Source organism: Calidris pugnax, unplaced genomic scaffold, assembly GCF_001431845.1.
Source record: "Calidris pugnax isolate Ruff unplaced genomic scaffold, ASM143184v1 scaffold28, whole genome shotgun sequence".
Lineage (NCBI taxonomy): Eukaryota > Metazoa > Chordata > Aves > Charadriiformes > Scolopacidae > Calidris > Calidris pugnax.
In genome coordinates, this window is record NW_015090842.1 from 14,636,050 (window position 1) to 14,661,515 (window position 25,466).

At 37.6% G+C, this 25,466-nt stretch overlaps 1 protein-coding gene across 1 annotated transcript in view; it reads right to left on the minus strand.

Annotated features, from left to right (window-relative positions):
* Positions 1-5,594: 5,594 nt before the first annotated feature.
* N4BP1 (NEDD4 binding protein 1) overlaps positions 5,595-25,466 on the minus strand; it is a 32,328-nt gene continuing 12,456 nt past the window's right edge. The window contains exons 3-8 of the mRNA XM_014942162.1: positions 21,084-22,858; positions 13,275-13,405; positions 12,737-12,833; positions 10,094-10,201; positions 8,189-8,296; positions 5,595-6,127 (exon numbers count right to left, since the gene is read on the minus strand). Of these exons, the coding sequence (XP_014797648.1) occupies positions 5,791-6,127; positions 8,189-8,296; positions 10,094-10,201; positions 12,737-12,833; positions 13,275-13,405; positions 21,084-22,858 (2,556 nt within the window). The 3' untranslated portion in view covers positions 5,595-5,790. The remainder of the gene's footprint in view (positions 6,128-8,188; positions 8,297-10,093; positions 10,202-12,736; positions 12,834-13,274; positions 13,406-21,083; positions 22,859-25,466) is intronic.

A 25,466-nucleotide genomic window follows, 5' to 3' on the forward strand; every position in this document is an offset into this window, starting at 1 on the left:
ACTGAGGTAAAAAGACCAAAGCCCATCTCCTTTACTACAGATAGCTACAGCATTTACACCATTAAATCATAGCCCTAGCAGGAAACACATTTGATTGTATCTTTTAGCATTTATTTAAAAACAGAAGTAGGATCTTAACCTCTGTGATACCACTCACTTCATACACAGCCTATTCAGCACAGCAGGATACCTGCAGTTTGCCACCTCAGTTTAATACTGACAATACTGTATTTTGTCAAGCAGTGTGGACAGAGCAGTAAGATTTAAGCTCACCTAAAACACATACCTCTTGCAGAGTGCCCAGTACCCAGCTGAGGCCTTTGCTGTTACCACAGGGTCCGCCATTGAGCAAGGGTTTGGCTTGTGCTCCCTCATCCCCGGACGCTTTCCCATCAGCTTCTCTTCCCTCAGCGTCTCACATACCATTTGCTCCCAACCTGCCCGCTTCAGCTGCAAAATTGGGCCAAGGCACAGAAAAACAGCACAGCTGCTGCCCAAGCTGCCATACAAGCTTGTAAAGCCTTCACTTAAGCATGGTGTCAGTAACCAACCACCCTCCCGGCCTTCCTGTTTCCTCACGCCATTTTCCCTCCCCCCTCCCCGCCACAGCTCACCTGAGGTGAAACAAGATGGACGCCCTCAGAGGCCCCATTTTCCACAGTAGCAGGGCTGTGACGAGGAGAGATTGACTGAGGAGCTTCTTGCTGCGGTAAGGCTTGGGAGCTTGGTCACCACTTCTATCTGTCATACTGAGCAGTTTTAGGCAAATTGTTTCTTTCTTGTGCCTCAGTGTTTGAAAAATGGGAACGATTACACTAGCCAGCTGTGTGGAACATTTTGGTTGATAAGAAAAAAGATAATTGTCAAATACTCTCCTGGGCAATGCTGTGGTTCCTCATGTCAAAGACCTTTTCTTTCATGTTTTCCAGCCATTAAAATCTAAGCATTCTTTCAGATCTGTCTATAAAAAGAATGGGAATTATGTAGTAATATTCATGCTACAAATTGACCCTCTGCATGCTTATTCTCTGTGTTAAACAAAAGCCAATTTACAATTATATTGTTAGCTTATCATTAATCAATTAGTATTTTTTAATAGGCAAAAAGAACATGTGGGGACTTGCCATATACCCAGCAGGTTACCTGTTGCCCGCAGGCGCTCTGTTGTCCTCAGCAAACCTGTGAATGGAACCATGTAATGCTCCTGTGTGGAAAAAAACTTGTTCAGTTTTGTAACAGTCTCTTCCTAGAGATTTTCACCTATTCATGTTAAGGTTTTCACCTTAACTTTTTTCAGTGAGGAACAGCTTTCCCACGTATCACAGTATTTTGACAATTTTTTGTATTTTTCATTCTTCATACAAGTTAGCATTAGGAAAAAGTGTTTTGCAATAAATACAACAGCGTATTTCATATTTTTAAACTGATGTGCTTTTTCTTTTAGGTTTAGTCATCTCTGTCTTCCAAGATGATGGGAAAGGTGCCTGGAACACACAAGACATTAACACCAGGTAGGAAAAGAAAGCCCAAATACCACCTTGTGGGATGCAGTATGAAGACGCTTCGTGGCATTAGCTCAGGTCCAGCATATATATATATATATATATATATATATATATATATATATATATATGTGAGGTGTGAGATGAATTACAAACCAGACAGGCAGGGGAACAAGCAAAATACAGGAAGTGAAAGCTAAAACAGTTTACAGCAGTTTAAACACACAACCTCTTCTGAAGCTACCTTCTGTACTTCTGTAAGCTTAGCTTTAACAATTTGTTGTTTAACACAATTAGTATTTGATTTATGGAGAGAAATGAAGTCTTTGCATATCTGAGATTTGGATCTTTGGGTGCTGGAAATTAACACAGTTCCACACAGTGATTACTGCCTACGATTTCTTATGACTCTGAAGAGATTTGCGCAGGCTGGAATTATATATATATATATATATATATATATATATATATATATATATATGTGAAGTGTGAACTGTCTGGGATCAGGAGCAATGCAGGATGCAGAGTAAAGAGCTCTAAGATCTTAGAACTGGATCCTCCTGGTCCCAAACCGGCCCAAGACACTCCTCTGGATTTGTATATGAACTGCACTGTTTGCTACACAAGGATCACAGCAGAACTAAACCACAGTTACACATTAGTTATCACACAGACAACTACCTAAATGTGCTCAGGCAATTACGGTATTTTATTGTTTTAGTATGGAGCTAGGATTTTTAGGTTTTTTGTTGCTTATTGCTGATTCTTGGCACGTTTTTACTGTCACAGGTAAACTCAGGGCTGTTCAGGTGAAAGCAGTTGTATCTACCTGGAATTACAAATACTTTATCCTAGACAACAGGGAAGTTCTGAGCAAGATCTAACAAATATTCCTGTATTTTCCTGTTTCAGTGGAAATACCAAGAAATTGAAAGGTGTATTAGCAATACATACCATCTCAAAGAAAATCAGTTTATTCTAGGGATCAGGAACATTCCAGCTACATTTTAACTTCAACTTGACCTTTCCCTCTGCTCATTCCACCCTGAGCACTTTGTACAGTTGATAAAGGAGAATCACAGACCAACTTTATTGCATAAAAAAATCTATTTTCTTTGCAATCAAAAAAAATAATATCCAAATAGGGTCCAAGAAAGCTTTCTTAGTTGCTGTGTTTCATGTAGTGCTAGTTCTGTTGTGCACTGAGCAAGGCCGTTTACAGGTTTTATGAACAGCCATACTTACAGTAAATAGGCTAACAAGGAACTAAGAACAAGTGAAAACAAAACTGAAATACACTGATGGTTTTGTTCTAAGTGCAGTTGAGATGCCACCCTGGGTGTCCCTCTACCATGGAATAGCATTGCAACAGCTCCACCCATTTGCCTCAAGGAAAATTCAGACCATTCTGGTTATGTTTTTCATCTTACCCGTTAACAGAGACGCAGTGTTTAAAACTCAAAGCTGAAGGGACAGTAGAACTCAAAACCAGAAAAACAGAAAACAAAGAACCTTTGGCCTTACTTGGTATAATTTTACAGGAACTTTAGCTGTGAGAGCTTGCTTTAACATCCAGCAACAAACTTCTGCCACCAAAATAGATTGTTGAGCCTGTCCGCTATCTGGGAAAAAATTGTAAGATTACAGGTTTTAGATAGCTACTATTCCCTGCTAGGCTTCTTGTGTCATGAAAAAGTAATTAGCTACTACTCTGCTGAACACTTGATGCTACAGTCTTCCTTAATTCTTTCCAAATTGGATGTTTAGCACAGCAGTGAACAGCACATCAGCATTCTCAAGCATTAATATAGTTCCCTAACCCACTGCTAGCTAGTGATGTTTACATACTTCACCACGTCTCCCACATTAGATAGTAATCAACATGGTACTTAACTTTTGCTGTCCCTGCAGTGTCATACTCCAATTTCTATCATCTTACTTCCTTGTGACGAACGAAAACAAAAGTGTCTTTCTTTATCTGCACTTCTGAACTGCACAATTGGTTTCAGTTTTGAGTATACTACAATGCAAAGAAGATACAGAATAGTTTGTATTGCTCTTGGCCCATTTCCTCAATTCTGATTGCCTTTAGAAGAGGAGTTAAGAAGCTGACCCAAGGTTCCTCTGTCTCACTCCAATGTACAATTAAGCAGAATTACCCAATTCACCACCACTGTCCTCCTTGGGATCCCAACCCTGTTAAGGAAAAGCCCTTCACTGGCCTTCTTCCTTATTACTTATTAAAATAATACCAATCAGTGACAACCTGTTTGTTTAGGAACCTGGGGACAAAACTTTGTGATCACGTAGCACTTATTCAGCAAGCACTGCTTCTTGGCAAATCTGGTGGTGAGAATGGCTGCTCACCTAATTGCCCACTCATTTTTACAGGGGAAAAAAAAGATTTGTTTATTTGGATGTAGAAACATATTCAAAACCTTTCCTTATCCTCACCTGTGTTTTTAAGATGCTGCAATAACTGTTCCTAATCCTTTTCTTTTGCTCTTGCTGCCATCATCTTTGAGCTTGCTTCTGGTGAGGGAAGAGCAAGACTTTTCCTTCTGTTTCTGACTTCACAATACCTGTGAAAGGGCCATGCCAGAAGACAGACTTTCAACACCCTGATTTCCTCAGTATATTTCAGCTCTTTTGCATTTAAGCAAATACTGAGTTCACCACCCAGGGAACTGGAGAGAAAGCCACTATACTTATGCTTTAGGGTGAGGCTCAGTAGGTCAGAAGTTTAACATGGACTCTGTAGCCCACATTTTCTTTGCAGTGTAATTTGATTTTACTAATGTGAACACTTGGCACCAGAAACCTGTTAAAAGGAAGGTATAACAGACTTAAACGTGTACAGAGACATAAAGTAATCTTCACTTTGCTCCTGCTCTTGAAAGTGTTTCTATTGGTCAGCTTTCATAAATATTTTTTTTTTCACCTTACTTTTAGGATAGATCCCAGAACAGATGTAAAGGGGTGGAGCTGACCATTAACTGCAGTGTATTAGCTCTGCAAAAAGAGAGCATGCCATTTCCATATAAACAGAATCACATTCTGTTCACAGCTTAGCACACCACTCAGATTTAGAACAGGCAGGGCAAAGAGAAACAGGTAACAGCACAGACTGTTAAAGATACTAAAATTATACTGAAATTATACTAAAATTATTCTGAAAGAGTAGCGACAGTCAAAAGAATTTCCAATTTAAAAACCAAAGTATTTATCACAGGTCTTTTAAAACAGTATAAGAATCTTCTGTTAGGAGAGTTGTGAATTTACACTTCCTATCTGAAGCCTTTCCCTCTTAACTACTCTAGCATAGTATGTCTCAACCTGGATGAGAAGGCAAATGGATTTTTTTGGTTTATTTTCATTCCACGGGCACCAAGATTTCACCCATAATGCTTCTTAGCTGCCCATAATACCAGAAGGCTGCTTAGTATCCAGAAGCTACTCATATAATGCACAACTTTATCCACAGCACTCTTACAATTACTTTTATCTGTCTTGCATTTAATCATTCTTTATGTAAGAAGGAGCACTTCAGAACACATCAGAAGCCTTCCTGCTGATCCACACCAACTAACAGATGCATCACGCCACCTTGTGACAGAACTTCAACAACACACTGAGCATCCACTGCTCCTGTACACTCAGCTTCAACCTGCTGGCCAGTTTGAAGAGTATAGCCTATTTCCAAAATCCACGATGCAGGCTTAAGGAAAGCAGGTTCACATATGCACTACGTAGAATTCTTCATATCTGAAAATATTAAAAGGGTCTGTTTTATTTCCATGGAGAAATATTTCCAAGTTTGTAAGTGAGTATCTACAGATACAAACACCAGCAGTAATATCTGAAAAGTGCATGGCTTATGTTATATGTTATGCGTGCATCTGGAAAACATGCTGTGAGAGTAAATTTTAAGCCTCTGACATGATTTTTCCCTTTTGAGGAAAGGGGTTTTTAAAAAGTGCAAAGACACTGTTTAAAGTGGTAGCAGTTCTTTAGAACTGCTACTGCTCTAATAAGCAATTCAAGGGAAGCAGAAGATTTGGTTTTTTTTCATAGAAAGTATTATTACAAATCTGTAGTAGCAGCAGTTTTTAATTTACCAAAAACTGGCATCTATTAGCAACAGAACATACACAAAAAATATCTTTGTTTATACAAATAAAATTAGGTTCTGAATATTCACAAAGTAACATAATAGAGCAACATTTTTCTTCACATTGATATTCAAAGTTAGTCATATCAGTTGTGATATAAAAACCCTGTAAAATATTCAGTCAAGCACCATGGCAGACAGTGCATTAAGATCTCTCATGAATGGATGATCAGCTAGTATTTGATCAATCTTCTGTCTTTGCTCATAATCAGGAAAAATTTTTATCAGGGCATCTCTTAGCTGTACTGTTTCTGAGGCAGATCTCTGCGGTGGAATTGCTAGACAAGCCTGGATGTTTGTTTCCAGCGGAAGCCATGTTGATGAACGATCTCCATGTACTCTGTTTTTAGGCTGTTGACTGCTACTGATTGGTTTGGTGACTGGCGTGAAGAAAGGTGTCTCAGAAGAATATTGTCCACTGCTCTGTAAAGCCTTTTGTGCTGACCAAGGATTTCTACGGAACAAAAGAAGAACTTTGATTAAATTAAGGTAAATTTAATGCCAGCTGTCTCTATACAAACACAGAAAAGAAAAATACATATAACTCCTATACTGGACTGCTGCTTGGCTAGTTACTGACTGGAATCAAATGATAGGTGTTTTTTCAAAGTGAAACAAAACTGTAGGTGTAACAGTTTTCAATTTGAATCTGACATGATGAGGAGCATTAACTATCTACAACTAGTTCCAGTACGCTGTAAGTACTTTTCTTGGCAGAATACAGCAACAGTCAAAGCTTATTTTATGGAATTATAACATCAGTATTATTGAGCTAAATGGATAAAAAGATACACTGAACACACATACACTGACTCAGAACACGTAAAAATACTGACAGAATGAAGGAGCTTCCAGATGCTCCACAAGGCTATTCCTCACATGCATTTGCTCATGACTGTGAGCTGTGCTCACATTTAGATCAAGGCCTTGTTTCCCTCATGTCATACCCTTAATTAGGCAATGAAATTTTTCAGTAATTTCAGGATCTGAATGTTCTTCCTTAATTATTGAGATCTCATTTCAGACTTTGAAAAGTTGTTTGTACTCTAAACTGCTAGCACTACAAAATTTAGGGCCAAGTCTACGTCAGATGCCACCAGATAACACAGAAATGTGAACTGGAACTCACGTTACAGTCCATTCTCCTTCCACCAAGGGAATGTCAGATGCCACCAGATAACAGAAATGTGAACTGGAACTCATGTTACAGTCCATTCTCCTTCCACCAAGGGAAACTACTTAAATTAAAGAGCTCTATTTTATAAGCATTTGGGTTATGACATCTCCCACTACTCATTGTGGAAAGGCTCTCTAATTGCTTGAGAACCTTATAGTTTCTGATCTTATTCCTGGTGCCATTTATTCTTTCTGAATTGTTTAACTCAAGTAGAAAAGGGAAGGAACAAAATTAACTCTTTACACTAGTACCTTTCTTAAAAACCCCACCACATGCCCCCAAAACCCAAAGCCTAGTTCCAGTTTCAAGCTTACAGATATGAAACCAAGCTCTCCTAGAGTCCTGTCAAAAAAGTCTCTTCCCATTTCTACAATCACCTCCCAAAACACACTGTTTTCACTTTATTTTTCTTAGGCACAGGTTGCTGAAATACAGTGTTCCAAATGACATCTTGTATGGGTTTTATATTGGAATCTGGATACTTTCTTTGCATTTCCTGTTGGAGTTATAGAAGTACATTTGCTTTTATCATGTTGACATTACAAGCTTACTTTCAAATCAACCTGTGACCTGCTGCTATATACGTCTTCCTTTCCTCGTTTCCAATTTGTGGTATTAATCCTTAAGTATAGTGTGTTTTCTGTATTGCTCAATTTATTTACCTCACTTGTAAAAGCAAAAGCTCTCTCAATACTCTTCACTATCATTGCCATTATAATTCCTACGCTGGTGAAAGAAAAGCAAAAAGCAGCTTATTTTCTTGTGCAAAAGAGCAAACCCATTCTCAAGTCTTGGCAGTTCATGCAAAGCTAATTCACATATTTAATAATGATGCCTCTCAAAAATCATTTTATTAACAGTACAGTACCCTCAAGCATGAAGTGAAATGCCTCTCCCATGACAAATAATATGAGTGTTTCTTTTGTAGCACCTGCTGTCCCACCATGAATAAGTGATAAACCAAGGTGTTTTAAGTAACACCACTGTAATAAACAGGATAGCAGGCTACCACATACCCAAATCACTGGCAGATTTGTGCAATGCTAACACAGTTCGGACCACCTTTGTATGAAAGCCATCACAATCAAATCTCAGAGGAAGTTTTTGTCTTATCTCAGTTCTGAGAGAGATCTTGGTTAGATGCAAATGTCACCATCAGTTTCAGAACAGACTGAAGTAACAGGAAAACACGGTTTTGTTAACCTACAGTGTTCTTGTTTCATTTACTGTACCTTTACTGTATAGATCTAAAAAATTGTTCAAGTGAACCATGAAAATGGTTTATTTCACATTTAAAATTGTAATTGTCTCAAACAAAAGTGAAAACAGGGCTTGTACCTAGAAGAGCCTTCACTTCGAAGGAAGTCATCTAATCTAGGTCCATTTCTTCCCAAAGGATCATCAGGAACCATAAATATGTCACCAGCAAAAGTGTACTGGAGCAACCTGCAACAGAGTTATTTCAATATTATTTACTAACAATGTATTAGATCCTCACTGCCCTTCACCTCTGTAGCACAGGACAACTTGCTGAGCAGACACTTCACAACCACACAGAGAGTCACTGAAATTTAACTAGCAATCTATTTTAGGTACAACCAGCCTTCACTCTCAAAATAATTTAATGGGAGATCATATGAACTGTTCCCATTGCACTGCAGAACAGAGATTTTATTTTTTCTTTTTTTCGCTGCCCTTCACCTCTGCAGCATAGGACAAGTTGCTGAGCAGACACTTCACAACCACACAGAGAGTCACTGAAATTTAACTAGCAATCTATTTTAGGTACAACCAGCCTTCACTCTCAAAATAATTTAATGGGAGATCATATGAACTGTTCCCATTGCACTGCAGAACAGAGATTTTATTTTTTCTTTTTTTTTTTGACAGCAAGTCTTGGATGATTGCAAATTTTTTGCAAAGAGACCAGGGTGGAATTTTCATGGTGAAAAGAATTTCTGATTGTTCAACCTCCCCTTCCTTGTAAGGATCTTCAACCACATAGCTAAAAAGCGTATGTTATCAGAAAGCCACACAACTAGCAAACATAGCATTAGGTGTTTACAGTTAAGATGATAAGCTTTTTTTCTGGAATCATTCTGGGACAGATGGAAATCTGCAGTAAAGGAAACCAGGTTTTTGACAGCAAGTCTTGGATGATTGCAAATTTTTTGCAAAGAGACCAGGGTGGAATTTTCATGGTGAAAAGAATTTCTGATTGTTCAACCTCCCCTTCCTTGTAAGGATCTTCAACCACATAGCTAAAAAGCGTATGTTATCAGAAAGCCACACAACTAGCAAACATAGCATTAGGTGTTTACAGTTAAGATGATAAGCTTTTTTTCTGGAATCATTCTGGGACAGATGGAAATCTGCAGTAAAGGAAACCAGTTCAAGTAAAATTTGTCTGCAAGGAGAGAATTTGGTATAGTGGAATTTCCCCAGTAAAATTTGTCTGCGAGGAGAGAATTTGGTATAGTGGAATTTCCCCAGAAGTAAAACTAATAGCAGATGTTAGCACAAGCTCTTAAACCACAGACTCAGAATAACGTGATAAGTATTCTTGCTGAAGTTCTGTAGGACAACAAAACCTGACTTGGGTAGAATTCACTCAAGAAATGGCATAGATACCTATGTGACCAGCCAACATCAATTCCATGTTCTCCCAGATACACTGTGAGAACACAAGACAGTTTTCAACTATATTTATTTCATTAGACCTATACAGACCCCAGTCACTGCAGTAGATGTTCCCTCAGATGGTGTCAGGGAGACCCTGAGGCATTAGTGGGAAATTTGGGCAACAGAAGATCACACCTTAACAGTAAAATGACACTGTGCTGGATTTAACTGGTGGGGAAACCCAAACCAAAACAAAAACACAAGCCAACTGAAAAATAAACCAGTTGCACAGGAGAAACTATAATTCACAGAGAATCCACAAGCTGCAGCAAGGATATTTGATAGCTAAGTGAACTCATCTAAATCCAAAGGACACTCAACAGTTGCAGGAAAATGGCTTATGTGAGCAATTAACAGATTTACATCAGAGAATATATGAATAATAAGGTCATTAGACTACTCAAAACATGATTATAAGGCCATGAATCAAAGTGGTGAAACATGGTACTTTGTTGGGCTCTACAAGAGCTGCATGAGAGATTAATTAAAAATAAAAAATCCTACATGAACAACTGTAAGGACAGACATCCTTTTAAGCTTTCATAGAAACATGGTAATTACCTTTTTTGAATAATTTCTCTCCAGGCATGTGATTCCGTCACAAATTCTCTCAAGTTATCATTAGTCACAATAACACCTCCAGTTTTATCAGCAAGGTGTAATAAAAACCTGTAAAATTCATTTCAAAGACCATTAAAATAGTCTGCTTTGCTGCAAATTGTCAAAAGATCTAGAAAATTAAACATTTCACCATGCAAGAGTATCTATTTGCATGAAAAGAAGCACTTCGATTACCAGGAAATTACTCTGTTTGGACCCACAATGTAACTTTAAACAACGTTCTAGACAGCACGCATTTATTTAGTGCAGAACAGTTTTCATGGGAGACTTTTTTCCCTTAAAACCTCCACAAGCAAAACCCCCCAAACCCATGGGATTATCAGATTCTGAAATATTTGTAGAGGTAAATTGTTTGCTTTACAAAAGAGTACAGTATTACACATTCCAACACAAACCTATTTCCATATACATTTTTGCTTAGCATTAATGTCCGCGTTCTGCAAGGCAGCATTATGCACATTAGTCCATAAACACTTGTTGACAGAGTGTCGTTACCATTTTATTGTTAAACAAATTATGACAAAAACTGTCACAGTTTAGGCTGGGCTGGCCACTAAATGTACAACAGACGCTCTTTATTAACCACTCCCCTTCCCAGAAGGGGAAGGGAAAGATCATAAGGAAGAGACACTTAGAGGTAAAAAAAAACAACCCTAAAACAGCTTTAATGAAATATTAACAATAAAAAGAAAATATAAAAATATTAATAAGAAAATAATGAAATATATACAAAACCAGTTATCGAGCTCCCAGGATGACGATCACATCTCTGGTAAGCACTGGGACTGGACCCAGCGGCAGATGGGAACTGGATTTAAGAACTGGATTCAGTAACCCACAGGTCAGGATCAAAGACAGACAAACAGATAGAGTCCTCCTGATATGTTGGCCATTGAAGGAGAGTTGACCCCTTTGATCCCTCAGTTTTTATACTGAGCATGATGCAGACAGGTGAAATTCCCAGTTTGGGGTCACCTCTTCTGTCTGCTTCTACCCACAGTTGCAACCCCTTTACACTTCCACTTCCAACTCCAACCTGGCACATAAAGTGAGCTGACCTTGGTTGTTATAGCAATAAGTATAAGCAAAAGCCTCTCTGCATACCATTCCTTAGCTTTAACTGTAAACACCAGTCCTTATCACTGCTAGAAGCAGACATTGCCTCAAAAATATGCAGTTAATTTCAGAGAATGCGGTCAATTAGAAGAGAATTAACTGAAAAGTAAAATTACTGAAAAGCAAATTGGTTCCAGTCTCTCTCAAACCAGGTCAAAAGGTAATCACTCATTTATTAAGAAAATACCATGATTTTTTCTTTTAAGCTGTTTGAAAATAAGCTTTTTACTATTTGAAACTATTTTAGCAGAGATAATCGATTGTGTTATTTTAAAGATATATATGTACACTTTTGACAGAAAAGTGCAAATATGTTAGCACAACGCTAATTTCCACAGTAATATCAACTGTAACTACTGCACCTACATGGCGTTTTATATTAAATGTTGGGTGTATACAAAATATTAGCGTTTAAGGGACTTGGACTTGGCTACCTTTTTTTTTTTTCTGTAACTTTATTATTCAAGAGATCAGAGTTGCTATATTTTAACAAAGAAGCTAAATTAAGTGCACTCTAGATATATTTTGCATATCAAGTTCTGCAATGAGGTACATGACTGTGCAATCTAACAAAACCAGGCATGTCCATGATGCAAAAACCTGACAATTTTGTCGTCAGAGAAATAAAATATGAATGATTATTAGTATGAAGGAAGAGACTGAAATGCAGCAAACTGTAGCTAGCTGCAGAACACAATTTCACAGCTGCAAACTGCTTATCCATGCAGAATTAGGAAAGCTTGCTGTGGAAGAAAAACTTAAGCAGCATGTGCTTTTAACTGTGGCAAGAGTGAGAAAATTTGGCAATAGCAATGTAAGCACTAGGAAACCCCCCCAACAATCAACAAAAAGCCCTAAAGCTTTCTGTTGTTCACTGAAAGATGATCCCCAGATTTTGAAGTTGAACTTTGGTGCTTCAATTAACTTGGAAATTGACCAACCTACGCACTGTTACAAATACACTGCTCTAAATACCTATCTATGTCCCTATTCCACAATGGCATAAAGGGAAAAAAAAACCAACAAAAAAACCCCAGAACAAAATAGTACCTGATCAGAATTATGCTAGTGCTCCCCAAACATAAAAGACAATTCAGGGATAGACTGATGATCAGGAAACCACACAAACATTATTAAAAGATTCATTTCTTCTTCAATGCAAGTGATGCCATTTGAAATAGACTAACTTTGTTGTTGTTTTTAAAACTACCACAAAAATTTGCTATTTTCCATGAATTTCTGAAAACAGCATGTACAATATTATTCGAGAATTGCGTGTAAAAATGTTTCTTAGGACAGTAAAATAATGTAACAGATTTTGAGCTCACTCTTAAGTTAGATGTGCTCTTAAGTTAGATGCACGGTTCTCTGTCAGGTTGAATAACTAGGTAATACTACCACTTATGAAGTATTAAGATTTTACAACCATTAGTTTAAAAAGACATTAAAATGACGTATATTCCGTACCTGTCATCGTGAGCTGCGATTCTTGCTCCTAAAACCATCCTTGCAGGCGTTAAAGACAATATTCCAACATCCTGCAGCTGTGTTAAGAAATCCTGCTCTGTTAAAACATGAAATAACTGTTCTTAAAAACAAAAGCTTTCTACTAAGCTATTTCTAGATTTCACAGTCTGAGATATAACTAGCAGAGAGGTTGGCTATTCTTGTACCTATTAATCTTCAGAAGTGACATATTGATAGCTGAAGAATTGCCAGTATTGTAAAAATGGAGAGGAAAAGGTTAAAGCTAGAAATTAAGGAGCAAACAAAACCCAAACAAACGAAAAAGGCCTCCACTTAGGGCACACCAATTAGCCTAAACAGCGCTGCAGAGTGTCTCAGGTTGTACACAGAAACCCAATGACTCACACTCAGCAGCCAGACTGCTCATGCTTAATGTTTTATGAAGTATTCCTTCTCCATTCATTCTTTACAGAAGTATCCAAATAAATAGTTATGATTCAGTTCAATAAAGAAAACAATAGGAAACTATTTGCCTCACCTGTAATGTAAGGGTCACGTCTTGTTCTCCACTGTGGAACGAATACGGTAATATTTCTGTGGCCACGTTTCCAAAAATAGTCAACAGCTATTGCAATTCCTCGACAGGAGAAGAATTTCCTTAGACCATGACTAGAGGTGAAAGAAAGAGAAGGGAGAATAAATTAACTGGAATTTTACTACCGTGAATATAAAGAAAACGGAACAAAACCTCGCAAAATGAAGCTGGAAGTTACGCATACAGCCGCACCGAAATAAGAGGTAGATGGATGTTATAGATGAGGAATCTTACAAACAGAAAGAGATCTTCAGCAAAAGAAGAGAATGGAAACATCCCTTTGCAACTTTACAGCTTGGTTTCCTTTCAGTTTTGTGGGCACAATGATATTAAGAGTCATTAGAAGTGGGTTTAGCTTTAGAAAGAAGTCAATAGTGATGGTTCCCAAAAATCTATTGATTACAGACTAAGATTAGCATAATCCAATATTAGGGTAGTCCCAAATACAGTCCCACTGCAAACCAGAATGCTTTTTGTTCCACTGGTTCCCAAGAATTCCATCTGAAGTTCTCTGACAATCTAAGATATTCATGCCTCCTCTACCTTCATTTCAACAATGCAAGCTATTGTTTTCAAGCAAAATAAAGAAATTTCTTGGAAGAAAGATTTTCAAAATACTGTATTTCAGTGGAAATCTTCCCCCCCACCTTAAAGTACAGAAGTCAGAATCTAAAATACCTCTACAATAAATTCCTACAGAATACCTATTACCACCATACATATGGCTAAATCCAGTTTTCATTCAGAAACTTTTCCCCTCATTTTCATAGACTAGAGGCTACACTCAGACAGAACAAAGACATTAGAAAAGACACATCAAGATGGAATGAAGGAGCAAAGCACTTCTTACACAGCAGTACATACTCTATGGTTTGAATTAGATGCTAAGTCACTACAAAGGGCTTCATAACAATAAGTGATTCTACAATAAATTCCTACAGAATAGCTATTACCACCATACATATGGCTAAATCCAGTTTTCATTCAGAAACTTTTCCCCTCATTTTCACAGACTAGAGGCTACACTTAGAACAAAGACATACTTAGAAAAGACACATCAAGATGGAATGAAAGAGCAAAGCACTTCTTACAAAGCAGTACATACTCCATGGTTTGAGTTAGATGCTAAGTCACTACAAAGGGCTTCATAACAATAAGTGATTAAGTGGTATCTATTTTAAGCGTAATTAATGTGCAATTGTATATTATAAACATAATAGTAAGCCTTATTAGTTTTGAATAGAACAAGTGGTATCTGTATTTTAAGCCTAATTAATGTGCAATTGTATATTATAAACCTAATAGTAAGCCTTATTAGTTTTGAATAGAAATTTATCTTTAAAGCCCTAGTTTAACCTACCAGGAAATCTTTTAAACAGAGTTCTTTAAAACATCTCCATGGAAATATTTTACAGTGAAACTCAGCCTTTAGTAGCATTCATGCATCCTTTCCCAATTTTGTAAACTTTTACAGTGAAACTCAGCCTTTATTAACATTCATGCATCCTTTCCCAATTTTGTAAACTAATTTTAAAATAAATTAATCAAAATATAAATCTATTAAGGCTTTCTGAATTTGGAGAGGAATGTTTTATGTAGAAGGGCAGAAAAATGAGTAAGCTACATCTGAACTATAAAATGCAAAAATCTGATTTATTAACAGAGTTTCTGGAGAAAAAAAAATAAAATCATTTGCCATGCTTGCCCTAATAAAATTAGGTGTTCTTGATGTTAAGAGCAGTCAAATAAAGAAATCCAATTGTCACAGAAGAGTTACCCCTTGTAAACCTCCTAGGTTATAAGCTTAAAATACAATCATCATCCCCCCAACTTTAAGTTAGATGTCCAGCAACAAATAATTCTGTCTAATTATTCTCTCATTCTGAGTTTCTTCCACATTTTAATAAAGTTTAATTTAAAATTACCCGACAACTATCTGGATATTTCAGTCTGCCCTGAAATGCCTGTTTTCACAGATAAAAAGAGGCAATTTCTTAAAAATACTTGTCAGCAGTAAGAGTAATACTTGGACTTTGTCTTATTCACCAAGCACAGTGAAAGCACAGCTAGCCTTTAGAGATCAATGTGCCATTTTTACTAACTAGGCTGTATGTGTCAAGGAAAAATGCTTCAGCTTCCTCAAGAGTTAAGACACATGGCAAGTTGTGATTTGGAAGCCCGTTCAGTCTCAGTCCAAGCATGTGAGCAACACATCAATTCCACCCCACCCCCCAGACTCAACAATTGGGGCAAAAAACCCTAAACCAACACAGGCACAGAAGTAGATGTCCATAACCTCAAGGTACTGAGAAGTAAAACTGAAAACAATTCAAAGCAAAACTGAAAACAATTTTTCACTTCCTAAGACGTAAGAAAATAATGAGGCTTTCTTTAGCCAGAAGGAAGCTGCAGAATACCTATTTTAAAAAAACCCCAGGCCCCATGCTTTGATTATTTAGTTGGACATTTAAACATCTTGATGGTTCTGCTATTTTGAGGCAGTTCTCTGTCCTTTGCTTTTCATAAGCAGAGTTTTTCTTTGGCTGTGCAGCAGATGTTCTAAGACCATATTTGGGGACTGTGCCCTGCTCTAGTGTGGGGTACGTGCACCCCAGCTGGGGCGCAAGGCAATCCACTGGGGTGCACGAAGGGAGTATTAGAACTTCAGTTAGGCACATACATAGTTGATAAATATATATACATTGGGGGTGCATGCTCAGGGATTTTTTTATTGATGGAGCGCTCAACCAAAAAGAGTTAGGAGACCACTGCCTATGATAGTCTTGCAGACATCAGGGAGATAGGCAGTAAGCAGATGTTTATTCACCATCTTTCAATTCATTGGTTTCAGATGTATTTGGCTGTTCTTAAAAAAAAACAAACACCAAAACACCAAACAACACAAAACAAATACACAAAACCCCATAGGTGAAATACGTAGATGAAAAAAATATCTCCACATTAAAAAAAAAATACACAAACAGGATGCGGTGATTTTGTTATTTTCTATACGACCCCAACAATTTGTGTTTTTCTTCCATTAATATATGTTTGGGAAATCATTGTAAAAAGTTCAAGGTAGCTTATGACTCACTTGTGACTTCCACTTTTACATCACTATCTTCTGAAGAACAGAGTCTGAGCAATGAGGAAATAACGTTACTTTAAAAACAATTTACTGTAACAAAACACTGTACTTGAATTAAAGCAGTGTTAAGAGCTATGGATAATTTCAGACTTCCCCTTTAAAGTTAGCAAGACTATAAAATGACAGAAAACCATAATCTATTAATTCAATCAATTCTCCAGTGATTGACCTGAAAAGTTTTACTGTTGCCAGTCATAAGGGATTAGCTCTGGGCTCTGTAACCTGGAGAAATCCATTTATAAGGATGACCATCATCTTCTTCAATTAGTGATCATTTGGTAGGAAAGGTTACACATTAAGAAATCTTTCGACGTTCCTTCTCATAAACAGAAGAAGTTACTTAGATTTACTTTTGACACCTCATCTGTGCTATAGAGGCTTTCTGGACAAACTGCAAACATTTCTATATTACTAGGTCCTTCATCCTTAAACTGCATTTGAAGCTAATCATCTTTAAAAAAAAAAGTATGTTTTGTTCTGAATGGGGAAAAATAGTGATCCAGCAGGAACATGTGCAAATGCATAAGAGGCCTGTCAAAAAAAAAAAACAGGCTGAGATATCTTTTTATATGAATTAAGTTTAAAACATTAGCAGAAATGTTTCTGAATGAACATCTACGAATTTCAAGGTATCATCTGGTAGTCAACCTAAGTTATCAGCAAACACCAAGGTATGAATCATTAGGCTAGGACTATACATAAAGGGAAGTAGTTAAGATTGGTTCCCCACTTTGCTAAAATAATATTAATAGTTCTACTAGCACTTCACGAAAAATAACAACACAACTTATTATTTCTGTTATCAAACAAAATTCACATATAATACAGATAAAGGGAGTTAGAAATATTTATTATTCCTAACAATTGAGGAAGTTTTGCTATTCTATGAGTTTTGGTGAAATGTTTAGGAGCTACAGTAGATCTTTCATAACCATGGAAGAACAATATCTAAAGGCATCTTTATTTATCACAGTGAAACTCGAGGCATTTATTTCCCCATTAACACAGCTGTGTGTACATGCATGTGCAGATCTGCATGTACATAGTTACTTCTGGGGAACTCCACCAGCTGTCAACTGTCTGAAACATTCAATCCATTTTAGGACAGACTTTGACATTATTTTCTTGTGTTACATAACATTATATCCACACCCTCCCCGGTAAAAGCTTATTTTCTTCCCCTAAACAGCATTTAAGCCCATTCTTTTGGGAAGCCTCTTTCATCTAACAGGAAGTAGTTTACACGATACATGTATCTTAACCAGTCAGATGTGTTTTTCTCAGCCTAAGAGCATCCTGCAGAACTCATGGGATCCCTGATAGTACTCTGGCCTATTCTTAGACAATATCCTGTTCAAGAATTAGTTACAACTAAATACAAGATCATATAGCCGATATGAGGCTCTTCAGGATTCCCAATCTTCAAGATTAAAATCCCTATTTTAAAATAGTTTAATTGTTTAAGAAATACTTACATAGCCTAAACTTTTCTCACTTTGTCTGGGCATACAGATGATCTTTCTCAGAATTACTACTATTTTGCTTAAAGTACTCCATTTTGTTCTGGCAGCATGGTTTCAGAATGAAAACTCATTTCTGTACTCAGAAGCGTTTATGCATGTTCAGCAGAGGAACTCTGAATACACACACACAAAAAAAATCTTAAATAGCAAGTTCTCATGGTAAGTTTACTCTTACTTACTGTTACACTGAGGAGTGGAGCAGAAGAAAAAATCTTAAATAGCAAGTTCTCATAGTAAGTTTACTCTTACTGTTACACTGAGGAGTGGAGCAGAAGAACAGTGAGTCAGTTTATTCTTAAAAACTACCACTTCCTCATTAAGAAGAAACATTGTAAAAAAAAAAAAAAAAGCTTGATAGCAAACTGCCATGGTTTAACCCAGGCCAGCAACTAGAACCACACAGCTGCTTGATTGCTACCATGTTTGGATGGGGGAGAGAACTGGAAAAGCAAAAGTGACAGAAAAAAAACTCTTGGGTTGAGACAGCAGCAGTTTAATAAGTAAAGCAAAAGCCATGCACACAAGCAAAGCAAACCAAGGAATTCATTGACTGCTTCCCACGGGCAGGCAGGTGTTCAGCCATCTCCAGGAAAGCCGGGCTCCATCACACGTAACAGTTACTTGGATGACAAACGCCAACACTCCAAATGTCCCCCTCTTCCTTCTTCTTCCCCCAGCTTTATATAGTGAGCATGATGTCACATGATGTGGACTATCCCTTTGCTAAGTTGGGGTCAGCATATGGACTATCCCTTTGCTAAGTTGGGGTCAGCTGTCCCAGCTGTGTCCCCTCCCAACTCCTTGTGCCCCATTGCTCCCTGATGGGCCAGTGTGAGGAGCAGAAAAGGCCTTGACTGTCTTGCAACAACTAAAACCACCAGTGCGCTATCAAAGGTATTTCTCATCCCAAATCCATAACATCAAACTAAACCAGTTGCTGATCACAGAATGTTATGGGGTTAAAAGGGACCTCTGGAGATCATCTAGTCCAACCCCCCCTGCCAAAGCAGGTCCAAGCAGAGCAGGTTGCACAGGAACGTGTCCAGTCAGGTTTTGAAGCCAGTGATGGAGACTCCATCACCTCCCTGGGCAGCCTGTTCCAGGGCTCTGACACCCTCAAAACGAAGAAGTTCCTCCTCATGTTTAGATGGAACTTCTTATGTTGAAGTTTGTGCCCATTTCATCTTGTCCTGTTGCAGGGCACCACTGAAAAAAGACTGGCCCCATCCTCTTGACACCCACCCAATAAGTATTTATAGGCATTGATCAGATCCCCCCCTCAGTCTTCTCCAGACTAAAGAGACCCAAGTCCCTCAGCCTTTCCTTGTAAGAGAGATAATAAAAATGTTGTCTATCCCAACTGAAGCTGCGACACAAACACTGACAAAACCTTCTGACATGTGTGCTTGCCAAATTACTTATAAAAGAACAAATCCAAATCTCTTCCTGACTAGAGAACAGCGATCAATTCAAGGATAGGTTTGATGAGACAAATGTTAAAGTGAATCAAGTGAAGTACAAAGTTTTGAAGAAATACAGCTTTCAAGTGATTTTTGCTATTCTAATTATTTATAACAAACTTAAAATAAAAAAAGAAATTTGTAATTGGCTATGCCCTCCAAAGTTGTCTGCAATAGAAACATTGAGAAAAACAAAAAAAAAAGGAATGAGAAGATATTTACAACAATGCAAAATCCCTAAGTCTTAGTCAATGAAAGGGATTTCTTGATCTTTTCAGTATTAACTGTGGCCATTTCATTGGCTTTGTTTGCATGGTGCCTTATCAGCCAATCTATTAACGTTATCCAACAGCCCTATAATTTTCTACTATTGTTTGCACACATTCTTTCACGTATCAGGAGTAATAGGTGCCAAGGTGTGTGCACACAAACACACAGTTCGCTGTTCTGCACATTTTATGGAGTGGATGGAGTATTTTTGTTTCATGTGTACATTTACAGAAAGTAACAGGACCCAGGCACTATCATGTAATGTCGTTAAAGAACAAATATCTTACTACTATCTAAGAACCTCCATTTTAAAATTAGAAGACACCAAGAGCAAAAATGAAAAAAACCAAAACACCTAAGTTGATGATAACTCCTTTGTTCAGTGTGCGCAACACAAATTAAGTTTCATGAACAAAATTGCTTGCAACAGAGCTGAGCTCACTGCAATTACTTCTGACTGAAATACTGCATTGAGCTGAATTCAGAGTTTGCTCTGAAATAGTGCAAACGGGTTCAAATTTGACCATTGCCTAGTAAGAAATGCTGTAGAATTGATTAACTTGTCATTTTGAAAGATCTTGTTATCAAAAATGATCGCATCTACCTTTAACATATATCTAGTTTTAGTTTCCATTGCCTGTTCTGTTCGTTTCAGATTATTTTTGTATTTGGGTTTCATAAACCTGAGCTTTTTTTATAAATTCGCAAACTTTTACCACAGCAGGAATGCTAAGCCTTAAAAGGCTTTACAGAAAGTATTTTCCAGCATATTGCAATTACCAACCAATTTTTAAGTCAGAATCATGGATTTTCCTTATTCTTTTTTAACCAGTAATTCCATTTGTTCAATTTCAGACTAAGTAATTTTTTTAAGCCAAAAGTAAGTTCTACAAAATTGTTTCATGATAGAATATCGCACAACCACACTGTCCCAGCTGGATTTGTGTACTGCAGTGTCATATAGTGCACCTGCTAAAAACTTCCAAAATTCCTTCTATGTACGGTATCTCAGCAAAGAATAACAACTTCAAAAAAGTCAGTTATAAAATCAATGCTGTCACTAAATGGAAAATAAAAACTGGAGGGAAAAAAAAAAAGAACCAAAATTGCTATGCGTTGGAAATTAAGATGCCCACTGTCAATCTCACATAATTTTTCATAATCAAGCCTTACTGTAACTTACTGAAGCAGCCACCACCAGTAGCTGAAAAACCTTGCTGTGTGCATTGACTGTTGGACACTACAAAGCTAGCCAGCAAAAACCTATGCCACAGCAACCTCTTAGTCCCTCTTTAATTTGAAAGCTCATTGAGCTTTTAATAAAGAGATAGTCAAAAAGAACAATACTTACGAAATTGCAACATTGCTTCCATCAATAATGATATGCTTTAAGTAGGGTTTCCCAGGTTCATTTTTCAACTCCAGTCTGTAAGGCTTTTTCAGAGATTCCATAAATCTTTGAACTCCAGTAACTGAAGGATCAGGATGATGTCTGCGTGGTCCCACTGTCTCTCTATCAGGATTTGAAGGATGTATTTTGGAAGATAACAGGTGGTCTGGGATAGGATTTTCAGAATCTGAGGTTTGAGAAAGGCATTCGTTGAGAGATCTCACTTGAGAAGAAGAGCTGCAGTGTCCTAATTGGTCCTCAAAACCAGGATGACTATTCTGTACAGTTGAGGGCCCTACAGATTTTTGCTGAACTGCAGTTTTAGTCTTACTGGAGATACATGGCACATCTGAGCTCCCTCTGGCTACAAAATCAACATCTTTCAGAGCTCCAGTTTGTTTAGTGCTGAAAGTTACACCACCATCGGTTTCTATATCACTTGACCTTGAATTGTGATTCTTACCAGGGCAATGAATGTCTCTCTGTTTATTGCGTATAGCTGAATTTTTGCTGGAAGGAGAAGCAGGTTTGCATACCAACATATGCATTTTATCTTCTTCATCAGCTTGCATGCCTGGTGAATCTTGTAGTTTGTGATATTCATTTTTTGTCTCCTTTGTGGTACGACTGGATTTAAGTGGACTTTTATTGCTAGAAATGCCTTTGTCTTCTAGCTTTTTTGAATTATCTGCATTATCTCCCAAAGGAGGATTGATAGTTCTAGGCTTTTGAGATGACTGTTCATGTTCTTTTTGAAATTTTAAACTTTCCTTCTCAATTTCTTCTAGCAATGTTAATGGTTCCACAGATTGTCCCAGGATACCAATAACTTTTTCTACAATATTTTGGGAATATCCCATTGTTCTGAAAAAGTTCACAAGAATCTTATATTCCATTTCCTCACTGACCTCATCACCTTCTTTAAGGCAGTAACTGGGATCATCTGATTCACTAGAGGCATCTGAAAGCAGATCAATAACTGCATCGCTGTCTGAAGGATTACTGTGTGAAGCGGATTTCACTTCCTGATCATTTTCCAAAGAGAAATGCTTTTTAGGAAGCCTTTCCTCATCATCAGAGGATCTTCGTTTACATGACTGCCTTTCTTTGGGCACCACTGACTCTAACAGAGGCACAGCGTTTATGGGAACAAAACTTGTTTCAGGAGCATCAGAAAACACAGTGTCCATTTGCTTTGTAAGCTCAGTTACAGGTGTGCCAGCATTGTTTCTTGCTTCCTCACCATCTGCTCTTCCATCTCCGTTTGTAGCAATTACTTTGAAGGGTTTGTTCTGTAAATGCTCTGTCAGGCTTTCAGAACTTGTAAGATCTATGATATCGCTCTCCGCTTCACAGCATTCAGTTTGTGTGAGAGCTAGGAGTTCTCTTTTCAGTGAGCTAGGCAAGATCAGTAAATCCATTGTATATTTATCTGCATGTGCTTCCACAAATCGTCTGAATTGCTTTTTAATCCCCGATTCATTATCACTTAATAAACTTTCATTATTCTTAAAAAGCTTCACAAATTGCTGAACGTGACTTTGAGCCATCACAACAGCCTCCGCGCCCCCCTTAATGCCGAGCAATCCTATTTCCAGCACTGTTATATCAGCACAGGTATCCTGGATGAGACTGTTGAGGAACAGGCTCTGCGCGCCAACAAAGATGCAGTGCATGTCCTTCGGGTAGTACTCCTTTTCTTCTAGTTCAGGTTCACAGAGCCCCTTAATATACTCCTAGAAGGAGAAAAAGACAACAGAGTGAATACTTGTGAAAAGCTAATATATAAAATTGGTTAGGTCAGTAATGAAGAAGTACACTATAAAATAAAGCCAACAGCATAACAAATGCAAGAAAGTAAAATACTGCCAGTAAACTGGATAATAGAGATAAAATACAGATATTTGAAATGATTTTTGAATAGATCTCATAGAAGGCTAAGGCTGGATGGGGTCTTGAGCAACCTGCTCTAGTGGGAGGTGTCCCTGCCCATGGCAGGGGGATTGGAACTCGATGATCTTTGAGGTCCCTTCCAACCCTAAACATTCTATGATTTCTTTTATATCCTTTGGTTTATAAGTAAGTTTACTTGAAGAGTATTTAAGTTGTAGGTCAAACAGTTTAAAAGACAGACCAAAGAAATTTATTTTCCCATCCCCATTCTTTGGCCAAAGAGAACACATGCTTCATGAACAAATGCCTTGTGCTATAGAATGTTACCTAGTCCATAAAACTGAATTTCTAAAAACAGCTTCTAAAGAAAATTTCCACAGGCTCACAACAGTAGCTATCCTATATTTTAAAGTAGTTATTAAGTGTTAGTTATTCTATACTTACTACTAATGAATCAAGGACATTGATCCTTGCAGTAGTTAAAGGGGGCCTACAGAAAAGATGGGGAGGGACTCTTTATCAGGGAATGTTGTGCTAGGATGAGGGATAATGGTTTTAAACTGAAAGAGGACAGATTTAGATTAGGTATTAGGAAGAAATTCTTTACTGTGAGGGTGGTGAGACACTGAAACAGGTTGCCCAGAGAAGCTGTGGATCCCTGGAAGTGTTCAAGGCCAGGCTGGATGGGGCTTTGTGTAACCTGGTCCAGTAGAAGGTGTCCCTGCCCAGGGCAGGGGGGCTGGAACAGGATGATCTTTAAGGTGCCTTCAAACTTTAACTATTCTATGATACAGTGGCATGGCACAACATAACTAGTAGCTACAATATAGTCCATTAAAAGATACCCTATAGAAAAAAAAAATATGCTAAAACCAAACAAATGACAAAAATCACCATAATGGCTCTGATATATTCCCTTATTAACCAAATAAAACTTTTGTATTTTAAAACTACAACTGCCAGAGCATCTACTTACAATGGTTACATAACACCAAAGAAAATCACACCTAAAAAGCTCAACAGCAAGCCAGCTTTCTGCATGAGGCTTTGAAACTCAGTATTTTGAAAAAGCAGATGATAATGACAAGTGAAAGCTCTAGGCTCCAGCTAGTTCTGTGTTCTAGAACTTCAGGTTTTAAATATGCTGTGGTTTTGGATTTTTTTCCTTATAAAAAAAACCAAAACCCCTCCCATTGCTACTTCTGCCACCTAGACGTTACTATAGGTAAATTCATGATACTACCTGGTTTCAGATGTGCCAGAGTTCAGAAGTCTGTCAATATAGTATATTATTTCCGCTTTCAGATAACATTATTTTTCCCCAAACTGTCTCTTTCTGTGCTTAAGATCATGTAATGTAGCGAAACCAGTTTCTAAGCTGCAGTCACTGTGTTCGCAGACTCCCATTTTATTACCACATTTTAATTATCTCTCTTTACTCTCAGAAAGTAAACTTCTCTTTTAAATGGAACTGAAAACCAATACAAGGTAATGGATAATGTAACACCACTTCCCATCATCTCTTGAGTTACATCACCACAGGCTGCTTCCAGACCATATTAGCACAAACTGCTTCTGCAATAAAGTCCAGAGGATTATTTTTCATGGCTTCATCATATGACTGCTTTTGCTGAGCAACAGGACAATAACATAATTAAAAAAAAAATATTAAAAATCTGGGAATTATTATTTGTTTTAGATTTACTAAACAGCACTGCACAATTAATATATCGCACACGACCGATGAATTAAAAGCAAATTGCTATCAAAAATCTTTTAAAGGGGAGGCAATAAAAATGTGCAATTGTTCATACTTTCTAGCCAATAATCTCTCAACATAGGGTCTGAAAACTGCTTTTCATGTAAGGAAAGTCACATCTCCCAAAATCTTTTAGTATTTGGAGTAGAAAACATTCTGTATGTTATTAGGAAAAGCAACAATTGTAAAATGGAAATCTTGTATGGTTTGTTTCAGACTTGAATTTTCTGGAAAAATTTAGAGTTGTACTGCAGCTGCTCAGAGAAGAAGAGTAGCTGTTTACGCTACCTGGAATAGTTTCTGGAGTTTCTGAAACCAAATATACAAGCAATTTGGTTTAGAGTCAGAGTCAAATAATTCCAAAACCTCAACATTCATAGTATTTTCCTTATAAGTCTTAGGCATTACGCAGCTAAGGAATCACATTTTTCCAAAGTGGACTGCCAAGTCTGTGAATTAAGTCACAAAACACATGATGAGGATCCCTGCTAATACATACGTGCATTTAAACAAGCAGACAGACGCAAATGCCTGCGTATCGAGATTGTTCTTTTGAAAGCCACCTTCAGCCCAGCTAGTGCTCACACTACTCTTCTCCCCACATGATTCAAACAGCTTTCGGTGCCAGGCCTGCTATGAGTAATATTAGTTTCATCACTACTGCTAAGCTCCCCCTCCTCGCCCCCCCCCCC